This window comes from Phyllostomus discolor, chromosome 13 (genome assembly GCF_004126475.2).
Source record: "Phyllostomus discolor isolate MPI-MPIP mPhyDis1 chromosome 13, mPhyDis1.pri.v3, whole genome shotgun sequence".
Lineage (NCBI taxonomy): Eukaryota > Metazoa > Chordata > Mammalia > Chiroptera > Phyllostomidae > Phyllostomus > Phyllostomus discolor.
Window position 1 is genome coordinate 5937425 of NC_040915.2, and position 12681 is coordinate 5950105.

The window sequence follows — 12681 nt, forward strand, 5'->3', positions numbered from 1 at the left end:
GAAAAGCAAGGACCAACCACCAGCCCAGATAATTCTACCCAGCAAAGCTCTCATTTAGAATTGAAGGGTGGATAAAGTGCTTCCCAGACAAGGTAAAGCTAAAGGAGTTCACCATCACCAAGCCATTATTAACATGAAATGTTAAAGACACTTATTTAAGAAAAAGATCAAAAGTATAAACATTAAAATGGCAATAAATTCACAACCATCAACAATTGATTCTAAAAACAAACTAAGCAAACAAGCAGAACAGAAACAGAATCACAGACATGGAGATCATTTGGAGGATTATCAGTTGTGAGGGGAAAGGGAAGAATGGGGGAAAAGGTACAGGGATTAAGAAATACAACTTGGTAGGTACAGGGAAATGTTAAGGACAGAAAATGGACTAGCTGAAAAACTTACATGCATCACCCATAGACATGAACTAAGGCAGGGGATTGCTGGAAGGGAATGGAGGTACCGGGTGGAAGGGGCCAAAATGGGACAACTGTAATAGCATAATTGATAAAATATATTTTTTAAAATGGTGGGGGGAATAGAAAAAAATACTTTTTAATTATGTTATACAAAAGGTTAACATAAGATTATAAAAGCAATCTAAAATATTATATAAATAAAAATTAATATAAGTAAAATAATTTATGCAAAAATAACCAAATGAGAAGCCTCCATTAATAAATAATACAAACAAAATATAAAACACCAAAAAGTAAACTTAAAGAAAAACAGAAATCATTTATAAAAATTTATAATTTTATCGATGGACTGAAAACAGGGCTTCAATGAAAGAAGTGACAGCATGTCAATTTTCCACAAAGTATAAGGTTATATACAAAGATTAGTTTATGACAAAATTCTAATCAAAATCCAAATGCAATTTTAAATATAACAAAAAGCACTTGTTTTTCTTAAGCAGAACTGTATGCTGTGTTTGTATTTCTCCAACTTTTACATCATCTACTAGATGTATTTATGTATTAGATTCTAATACATGAAACAAAAACAAATTTATAAAAGTTTGCTTTCATATGTGATGAAATAAGACGTATTAGGTTTGCTCTCCAAAATGAAAACACAAAATATATAAAACAATTTCAAGACACTAGAAAACAGGTAGGACAGTGCTGTGCTCCCCAAGAGAGATAAAAACAAAAATCAAAACAAAACCCTAAGGCGACCACTACACTATCTGATTTTACTATGTTCTGGCAGTCTCTAGACCGTAATGCAAAACAAAAGCCTAACAGAGCCTGACAATCTCAATGAATTGAAGAGACGGGTAGTTTTGGGGTATGGGTGATGGGGAAAAGATCATTAAAATTTATAGGGTAGAGGACAGAAAAAAAGGGGGGAAGAGAGAGGGAGAGAGAGAGAGAGAGAAAGAACAAGAATGTGCATGAGCGTGCACATGTGAGCACACATATGTTTTTCGGTGAAATTCAGAAAGGCTTCCTTGAGCCTTTGGGTGAACACCACAAATACATGAGAAGAGAACAAACCACAAACCACCAGAATGCAGAGACAACACAGCACATGGAGCACTGGGCAGGGTCCTCAGAAATGTATATTCTTAGAAACTTATACATCAGTCTTAAACTAAAAAAATGCTGGACTTGCACAAAGACAAAATTTAAGACTCAAAATGACCAAATGGATTTTGATGAACTAAACGGAATGTCAGAAGAAAGCCCAATACTACCTTAAAGAAATACAGCAAAAGCTGGAACTCAGCAAGGTAAAATTCGTGATGTCCAATATCCAGTGAAACAAACCAAAACAACAGGTGTACCAGGAAGCAGGAAAACATGATCCATAACCAAGAGGAAAACCAATCAATATACACAGATTCAGAACTGTTAGCAATGAGGAGACCAATAGGTAAGAACATTAAAACAGCTACTACTGAGTATGTTCCACATGTTGAAAAAAGTAGAGAAAAATATGAACACAATAAAGAGAAAAACAGAAACCAAAAAAGCCTGAGTGGAATGTTCTATCACATCATCCATGCATACATGTAATGTCTGGTCATCCCATTTTCTTGTACATTTATAACTGGTGTGTAGTTTTGCACAGTATCAACTTTATGTACTGAATATAAAGTTTCTTCTCAATTTTTCGTCTGCTAATTTTAGCATACATTTTTTGACCAGTGTCTACATCTAATGCATTATTAGGCCTATTGAAATAGGGATTTTACAATTCTATCATTTCTACTGAATTTATCAGGTGAAGTACTGATATAAAGAAACATACTCCCTTATCAACTTTTTCAGTTCTTGCAATAATAGTTTAAACAAGAAAGGCAGAATAAATGCTTCAACTGTAGATGACATGATTGTATAAAGTAAATCCTATGAATTCTATTTTTAAAAAAGCTACCAGAAATAAGTGAATTTAGCAAGATTAAAGGATACAAGTTCAATATCTAAAAATCAATCATTTTTTGTATATTTGCAATAAGTTATCTGAAAAATCTTTTAATACCACTTAAAATAAAATAAAAACAAATATTTAAGAGATAAATGTATCAAAATCTATACAAGACCCCTACAAAGCTACAAACTGCAGAGAAACAAACAAACAAACAAACAAAAAAACCCTGCAGAGAGAAATTAAAAATGACCAAAATGAAACGATGTATCTTCTTCATGGGTTGTTCTACACATTCAATGCAATCAGAAAGTTGCCTAGGGGAAATGACATAATAATTCCAAAGTTTACATGAAAATGTTAAGACCCTAAAATAGCTAAAGCAATTTTGTAAAACAAGGACAAAGTTAAAACATTTATATTATCAGACTTCACGACATAATGTAAAGCTAGAACACTCAAGATGGTATGGCATCGGATCAACTTATGCAATTAAATAAGACAGAACAAAATCAGACCCATACATATACGTTCAACTGATGTTTGACAAAGTGTCAAAGGAATTCAATGGGCGAAAAGATAGTATTTTCTACAAATGGTGATGAAACCACCAGATATCACAATAGGAAAAAATGAAAAACCTTATTATAACATCGTAAACAAAAAAAATAAGAAAGGAATAATATAAATAAAAAATGAAAATTATAAAATTCTCACAGCAATAAAATTTTTGTACATGCCCTAGATGATGATTAGGAAGTTCCTTTGGCATGTCTAGGTTCAAAGATTTTGTCATGAACAAGTTTTAAATTTTGTCAAATTTTTTGTGTTTACTAAAAAGGTCATGTGGTTATTGTCCATTTTTACTAGCAGAGTATATTGCATTAATTGATTTACAGATGTTAAACTTCCTTGCATTTCTAGAATAACCACAATTTGCTCATACTTTCCAATACTTTTAATATATTACTGGATTTGTTTTGCTGTTGTTACTCTTCCTACATGTATGTTCATGAGAGATAATTCACAGGTTTCACCTCTTGTGATGTCTTTGTCTGGCATTGGTATCAGGGTAATAGTGGCCTCAGAAAATAAGCTAAAAGTGTTCCCTCTCCCCTTATTTTTCCAAAGTAGTTTGTGCAAGATATGTGATAATGCTTCCTCAAATATTTGAAAACACTTAACAATAAAGCCATCTGGGCCTAGGCTTTTCTTTGTGGAAATATACTTACTAATACACAGAATTTCTTCACTGTAAAAGTATTTTCTCTTCCTTATGAGTTTCTTACAATATTTTCTACTCTCCAACTTACTTTATTGTAAGAATATAGTATATAATGCATATAACATACAAATATCTGTTAACTTTTTTCAGTAAGGCTTCCAGTCAAAAAAGAAGGTTATTAATAGTTAAGTTATTGAGGAGCCAAAGGTTATACTGGGCTTTTCAACTTCACAAGGGGTCATTACCACACCCCATGTTGTTCAAGGGTCCCCTGAATTTTTCACTTTTTTTATTTAACAAATATTTGTTTTAGACATTCTCTGTGCTTATCATTCTTTCCCCACTATTCTCTAGTCCCTCACCCAGCTCCATTTTTTTACTTTCTAATTGCTCCCTAAACACACATTATATGTGTACTGTTTACTTACTTATTGCCAGTGATGGCTGACCTTCTGTGTAACTTGACTAGGCCTCAGGATGCCTAGATAGTTGGCCAAACTTTCTGAGTGTGTCTATGAGAGTGGTTTTTTTAAAGTATATTTTATTGATTATGCTATTACAGTTGTCCCATTTTTTCCTCCCCTTTATTCCCCTCTACCACGCCCCCTACCAGCATTCCCCACCCACTTAGTTCATGTCCATGGGTAGTACATGTAAGTTGTTTGGCTTCTCCATTTCCTATACAACTCTTCACCTCCCCCTGTCTATTTTATACCTACCATTTATGCTTATTTCCTATACCTTTCCTCCATCCTCCCCTGCCCCCCTCTGCACTGATAACCCTCCATGTGATCTCCATCTCTGTGATTCTGTACCAGTTGTTCGTTCGCTTACTTTTTGTTTTTTCAGGTTCAGTTGTTGATAGCTGTGAGTTTGCTATCACTTTACTGTTCATAGTTTTGATCTTCTGTTTCTTAGATAAGTCCCTTTAACATTTCATAGAATAAGGACTTAGTGTTGATGAACTCCCGTAACTTGACCTTATCTGGGAAACACTTTATCTGCCCTTCCATTCTAAATGATAGCCTTGCTGGATAGAGTAATCTTGGATGGAGGTCCTTGCTTTCCATGACTTTGAATACTTCTTTCCAGCCCCTTCTTGCCTGCAAAGTTTCTTTAAGAAATCAGCTGACAGTCTTATGGGAACTCCCATGTAGGTAACTAACTTCTTTTCTCTTCCTGCTTTTAAGATTCTCTCTTTAACTTTTGGCATTTTAATTATGACGTGTCTTGGAGTGGGCCTCTTTGCATCCATCTTGTTTAGGACTCTGTGCTTCCTACACTTGCATGTCTATTTCCTTCACCAAGTTAGGGAAGTTTTCTTTCATTATTTTTTCAAATAGATTTCCAATTTCTTGCTCTTTCTCTTCGCCTTCTGGAACCTGTATGATGTGAATGCTGGACCTCTTGAAGTTGTCCGAGAGATTGCTTATACTAACCTCAATTTTTTGGATTCTTTTTTCTTCTTGTTGTTCTGATTGCTTCTTTGCTTCTTACATTTCATATCATTGATTTGATTCTTAGCTTCATCCACTCTACTGTTGTTTCCCTGTAAATTGTTCTTTATTTCAATTAGTGTTTCTTTTATTTCTGGCTGGATCTTTTTTATGCTTTTGAAGCCCTCACTAAGTTCCCTGAGCATCTTTATAACCAGTATTTTGGACTCTGCATCTGATAGATTGCTTATCTCCATTTTGTTTGGCACTTTTTTGGAACTTTCAATTGTTCTTAGCACCTGTTCTTTCAATTGATCCATGTTTCTCTGTCTCCTTGTTTTGCCAGCCTCCCTCTGTTTGTTTCTATGTGTTAGGTAGAGCTTCTTTGACTCCATGTATTGGTGGTGTGGTCTAATGTAGTAGGTGTCCTATAGGGTCCAGTGGCACAGTCTACGTGAGTCTGTGAGGAAGGCAGGTTAGGAAGGGGAGTGTGCCCTGTGATGGAAGCTGGGTTACTCTAGTGTCCTGAGCTGCTAGGATAGGCTCTGGCCACCTGCAACCCTGAAATGGTATAAACGGGTTGAAAAATAATCATCTTGTTTTCATTCATCTTTCTAAGTGTATAATTTCACATATACTTCAATGTTTAATACTCAAAGTGTTTATTTAGAAGTTTGGTTATGTTTTTGTGACCACAAATATGCCAGAGGAACTGAACTGAACCCTTGTTAGCCTATGGTAAAACTGGTTTTGTTATAAGTCATTTCACTTAAAGTTGCGGTTTCCAAAAACTTATCTATGATGTTAAGTGAGTACTTACTACATTCTACTCTTAAAACACAACTTCTGGCTTGCTACTGGGCTTTGGTAAACTGAATGCCCAATCGTGCATGGGGCATCAAGTGATTCTGTAGCCTAAAACTTCCCATCAAGAACTGTGCAGCCAACCATTAAGGTTGGACATGAGCAAGAGCTACCAACCTATTATCAAATAAACATGGTATATAAGAGGCTGAGTTTACCCAGGTCCACAGTAAGCTGCATGAGCAGGTGGCTCAGACCCCTTAAACATCAACACCTGCTACATTTTCTCTTCTACCTCAATTTATGCCTATGCCCACCTGGGGAGCTACACTGAGGAAGAAAAATCTTGAGCATGTTTTACAGATGAGTGTGTAAAACATGCTGGTCCCACCTGAAAGTGGACAGCCCTACTCAGAGGTAACCCTGAAGGAAGGTGATAAAGGAAAATCCTCCTAGGGAATGAACTTCAAGCAGTACATCTCGTGGTCCATCTTTTCTGAATTGAGAGACAGTCGAAATTATCAACCTAAATAGGTCCATGGGCAGTTATTAATGGTTTGGTTGAGTGGTCATGGACTTGGAAGGAACAGAATTAGAAGACTGATAACGAAGACGTCCGAGAGGAGGTATGTAGAAGGATCTCTTTCAGAATGGGCACAGACTTTGAAGATGTCTGTATCCCATATAAATGCCCAAAGGGTACCCAGTGTAGAGAAGGCTTTCAATAATCAGGTAAACAAAATGACATGCTCTCTGGGTGTCAAACTCTTTCCCCAGCCACCCCAAATGCTTATTCAATGGGCCCATGAACGAAGTGGCCACAGAGGCAGAGATGGAGAATACATAGCCTCAACACTAATGCTACTGCTGGTACCTAATCTGCCAACAGCAGAGACCAACACTGAGCCTCTAACATGGCACCATTCCTTAGGTAACCAAAAACTATGGTTTTATTTAAATCAGTCAACAATGTTTTACTCTACTAGTCAAGAAGTACAGATTTCATTTAATCAAAGGCCAATGATGGAGTGTTTCAGGACTCAAAGACATGACTTTAAAGATGGGATCAAAACTAAGATGTCCCATACCATCTATCTAGTAGACTGTATCTTGATACTTAAATTTAATAGTTATTCAACTAAATCAATTTAGCTGCAATCAGAAGTCTTACTTTTTAAAAGACCAAAAGTCTCTGCAACATTATTAGAAAAAAGTCACTAAAAAATTCCATTTTTATGAAGCACTGCTGACAGAGCAAAGTCACCAATACAACTGACTATCTTTCTAACCACCCTTCTCTTCTTTTACCTAATAACCTCGGTGGTGATAATTAACAATTACGTGTTAAAAGGCACTATTCTAAGAGCTTCATTAAATATTAATTCATTTATTCCTCAAAACTAGGCTATTAAATAGGTTCTATTATTGCCCTCATTTTTTCAGCTGAGAAAATGGAGGTACAAAGGGACTAAGCAAGCACACAGGTGGACTCAGGCAGTCTGGTTCTAGAGTGTCACCTTCTTGAGACTTCTGTTGGGAGCTCTGGTAGCAGCCTGCCAAAATCTCATAAAGACCCTTAAGCAGGTACTATTAGCATCCTCATTTCATACTCAAGAAACTAAAATTCATCCAAAGTAAGATAACTAATAACTAATAATAATAGGATTATTATATCTAGTTTGACTTTCTCTAAAAACCAATTTCTTAACTACTAAGACACGGTACCTCTCTCTATAATCATTAATATCAACAAATTCAGAAGCCATCAGATATATCAGATCAACTTTCACATAAAACTAAATATCAAATAGGACTAAGATATTACGCCATGGTATAAACTTAAAAGATTACACCCTCAGAAAGAATTAAATACTGATTGATTCCTGCCAAGTATTTCCAATTACCAACAAGCAAAGACATTTATAAGATGAGAGAAAATACACAACCTACATAAAACAGATTAACATAAGAAACAAACACTGGGTTGACCAGAAAGTTTGTTGGTTTCCCCCCAAAAGATGGCTCTAACAACGCTTAGTCATCTTTAACTTCATTTGAAACAATTTTGTGAGACTATGCTGTGACAGCTATCATATGAGTGTACATCTAAAAAAAAAAAAGTTATGAAAATTGGTGAATTTCTGTGTAGCCACTTTAATATTGAAGATGGAAGAAAACACACAACATTTTTGGCATATTATGTTTTATTATTTCAAGAAAGGTAAAAACGCAACTGGAACATGCAAAAAAAGATTGGTGCAGTGTACGGAAAACGTGCTGTGACTGATTAAACATGTCGAAAATGGTTTGTGAAGTTTCATGCTGGAGATTTCTCACTGGGTGATGTTCCCCAGTCAGGTACACCCATTGAAGTTCATAGTGATCAAATTGATACATTACTTGAGAACAACTAATGTTCTGCAATATGGGAGATGGCCGACATATTAAAAATATCCAAATTAATAGAATTACTGGTGAAAATAAAAAATGTACCTTTTATTTCACAGTAAAAAATAAACGGACTTTTTGGTCAACCCAACAGATACAATGTTAACTCTGCCTACCACGTGCACTAAGCAGCAAATATGTACGTACCTGCAAGGAGGCAAGACCATGGAGTCTTTCATAAGCACAGATCCAGAAAGCAGGATGTACCAACATCTGGCAATAGTTTCTGAACTGTTTAAATAAATAAGTAAATGAGTAAATAAATACACACACTTACATGTATATGAAGTCAACAGAAAATACTTAACATGAAATATAGTCTGATACAGAAAATCATTAAAAATTAAGTAACACAGGCCATGTTCACACAGGAAAAACTATAATCATTACCTTTGATAGACTTCAGAAATATATGTTATGTGGTGACTGCTGGGGGGGGATAAAGGGACTAAATGGTAATGGGAAGAGATACAATAAAGATGAAAAAGATTAAAGATTAAAATCAAAGTCTAAACAAAAGGTATGTTTATTAGCTTTATCTTAGTAATTATATCATTAAATTAACATTCTTCATTTATGTGTATTAGACCATCATATTTGATGAAGATTAACTTAAAAATTATACATCTGCACAGTAGAAATTCTATTTCTGATACCTTTCATGTATACTGAAGACAGTATTATTTGAAACTCACAAATTTATCAATGTTATATCTTTACTTCCAACTAAATTTGGATAATAATGATCTACTTATTGCTTTCAATGTTATTCTGAAAAACATAAAAATATGCCTACCCAAATATCTCATTTTATATGTTTGAAGGATAAAATAAAATATCAGATGACTTAAGTCCATCAACATTTTAGTTCAGTTAAATCTCCAGTGAAAACCCAGAATCTTGTTAGATGTTAGTTTATAATCTAAACTAATCTCTTTCCATCAAATATCTTTATTTACCATACCTCAGGCTTTAATCAATCTTAACATAAAGAAGATTCTAATATCTATAAAACAAATCTTTCCTCTGAGATGATGAACTGTACAAGGTTGTCCAGAAAAAGTCCAACCAATGTTAATATAATGAGAAAGGTTTGAGTGACATCGATGTAACCTGGCAGCCAAGGAGAGTGGACTGGGATGTGCATGCATGAACAATGATGACTTCAGATGGTAGCTGCTATTGAGTGAGCATGTGTGCTGTGTAGCCATTGCATTCAAAATGACTGAGCAAGTAGAGCAACAAATCTACATCAAATTTTGTGCTAAGCTTGAACATTCCTCCACAGAAACTATCTGGATGTTTCAGGAGAACACAGCTATGGACAACTGGTAGCTGGCAGCTTCATCACAACAACTGCCCTTGCTCATGCATCATATGCTGTGCAGAGTTTTTTGGCAAAACATCAAGTCACCCAGGTGACTCAGCCCCTCCATAGCCCAGATTTGGAGTCCTGCGACTTCTGGCTTTTCCCAAAACTAAAATCACCTTTGAAAGGGAAAAGATTTCAGACCACTGATGAGATCCAGAAAAATATGACAGGGCAGCTGATGGTGACTGGGAGAACTGTGTGAAGGTCCCAAGGTGCCTACTTTGAAGGGGATTGAGGTATTATTGTCCTATGTGCAATGTTTCTTGTATCTTCTTCAATAAATGTCTCTATTTTTCATATTACATGGCTGGATAATTTTCTGGCCAGACCTTGTATATCTATCTATCTTGCTGTCTACTTGACAAGTCATCTTATACATCTAACAGAAAACTCAAACTCAAAATATTCAAAATCTACCGCACTATCATTTTCTTCAAACTTGGATCTTTTCTAGTATTCTACGTCCTCAATGAATATAGCACCATCCTCCATCCAGAAACCCAGGCCTCCCATCCATTCCACAGAGCACCCAGGGTAAGCTTTCTGGGTCAATCCTAATTGCTTACCATGAGAAGGAAAAATTAGTGTCAACTCTCCAATGGGTACTTTAAAGTTTGTTATATCCCTTCTGCTCTTCACCAAGGGGAAGATGCAAAATTCCTGCTTAAGGTTCTTTTATTTAGAAATTCCACTGCTGCCCTGGCTGGTGTGGCTCAGTGGATTGAGGGACAGCCTACAAACTGAAAGGTCACCTGTTCAATGTCAGGGCACATGCCTAGGTTGTGGGCCAGGTCACCATTCTGGGACGAACAAGATGCAACCAATCAGTGTTTCACTTCCTCTATCTCTCTCCCTTCTCCTCTCTCTGAAAATAAATAAAATTGTTTTAAAAAATAAAAACCTCTTTTCCTTTAAAAAAGTAAAAATTCTACTTCCTTATTCTTTTGAAATACGAGTTTTGCAAATTCAAAAGGAAAAAAATCAACACAGGAAAAATTTGTCCAAACATAAGAGAGAAGAAAGTTATGAATGGATGCCATGACAAGCATCCAAATTTTATGTCACTTGGCAGAAGCAGTCACAGTTATCAGTAAATTCCACTACGAATGCAGAAAAATCCTGAAGTTCACGCCTATCACCAAGAGAACCAAGCCAGCATATGAATCAGAATCTGTTCAGATCTGGCAAAGAATTCCACTCTCAGAGCATGGCTGGACAGTACAGCTGGTAAGTGAACAAAGGAAAGTGAAACTCCTTAAGGTGGGGTGCTATCTTCTCCTTTCTTTTTGCAAGCAAATGAATCCAAGAATAATCCAGCCCAGAGAAGGGAGGTATACTTAATCTTGTCAGATTGTACTCCTTCGAAGGCTTCATACTGCTCCTAAAACAAAGGCCAAAGACTCTTAGGTCTCAGCCTACCACTCCAAGTTCCTCTTCTGTTGGTCCCCTTCTTTGCTCATGGCACCTGAACAGTTTATACATTTTTTTCAGTTTCCATATTTTTTATTTTATTTTTCTAGTACAATTTGTATTCAACACATATATTAGTTTCAGGTGAACAGCACAGTGAATAGGCATTCATCTAAATTACAAAGAGATCCCTCTAATAATTCAAACACCCACCTGGCACCACAGATAGTTATTATAATATAGTTAACTATATTCCCTATGCTTTACCTTACATCCCCATGACTATTTTGTAAGTATCGATTCTGAACACACTGGTTTTATAAGGATTGCGCAAACATCAACACAATCCAGTTTTGGAATACTTCTATCATCACAGAGATCTCTTATGCCATTTTTGCAGTCAATCCCTGCCCCCATGTAACCAATTAGCTGCTTTGTCTCTATAGATAAAACTTCTATTACCTGGACAGTTAATATAAGTGGAATCTTATAACATGGGGTGTTTCTATTTTGCTGCTTGTTAACACAATGTTTCTGAAGTTTCCTTGTAGTCATATAGGTAAGTACTTTATTCCTTTTTACTCCTAAATAGGATTCTACCCATAAGAACACACTGAATTTTATTTGTCCACTCACTGGACAGCTTCACTGTTTCCAGTTTCAGGCCAGTGCAAACAGTGCTACTAAGAGCACATGTGTGCAGTCTCTGCATGCATGTTTGTTTTCACTTCTCCTGGGTAAGTACGCAAAAGTGGAATTACTGGTTCACATGGTAAAAAGTGCTTAACTTTTTAAGAAACCACCAATCTCCTAAAGCGGCTGTATCAGTCAGTCTTCATCCTCACCACCAGTATACAAGGGCTCTAGGTATCACCGACATGTCCTCACCAACACTCATTACTGTCCACATTTTTGATGGCAGGTATTCTAATGGGTATAAAGTGCCATCTCCTTAATTACTATATATGGTATAAGGGTCTAAATTAACTTTCTGCATGTAAAAACTCAATCAACCCAGCACCATTTGTTGAAAAACAAACAAAAAACCCGAACCTGTTTTCTTCACCGAAATGCTTTAGCACCTTCATCAAAAATAAACTGTTGCTGGTTCCTTTTTAATCCTCAATTATATTATATTCCCACTGTGCACAGATCTTAGTTACAGGCCATTTGTAAAGGACAAACTCTTCACAAATACAAAGGTTTGTTGCTGGGCTCCCAGGTCTGTTCCAATGGTCTGTGCAGCTCCACTTCTCCTGGATGGCACTTCACTATGTGTTAACTACTCTAACGCACTCTCTCCTCCACTAGGTGATACTCAGTAAGGGCAAACACCCTGTCTTCCCCCATCCTGAACCAGGATAAACACAGCATACAGTGGACAAACATGGATTAATAAATGAAGGAATCCACAAATGAAACTGTAGCTATTAAAATTTATATGAATCACTTAAACAGTTTAGAAGCAATAAATACAATGTGCAGGCAATGAAACATGAAAGGCAGTACCCCTCCTATATAGCAGATGAACCTTTACATAATAAAAAAGGTCATTGTTCCAAAACTTTTAGGGAAAAAAAAAAAGAATATCTTCATAACCTCGAGGAAGG

At 36.0% G+C, this 12681-nt stretch overlaps 1 protein-coding gene across 3 annotated transcripts in view; it reads right to left on the reverse strand.

The window, feature by feature from the left end:
- RAPGEF6 (Rap guanine nucleotide exchange factor 6) overlaps positions 1-12681 on the reverse strand; it is a 206080-nt gene that overhangs the window by 161161 nt on the left and 32238 nt on the right. For all 3 annotated transcript variants that reach the window (XM_028527512.2, XM_036014843.1, XM_028527513.2), the window contains exon 4: positions 8437-8520. In XM_028527512.2, coding sequence (XP_028383313.1) covers positions 8437-8520 — 84 coding nt within the window. The remainder of the gene's footprint in view (positions 1-8436; positions 8521-12681) is intronic.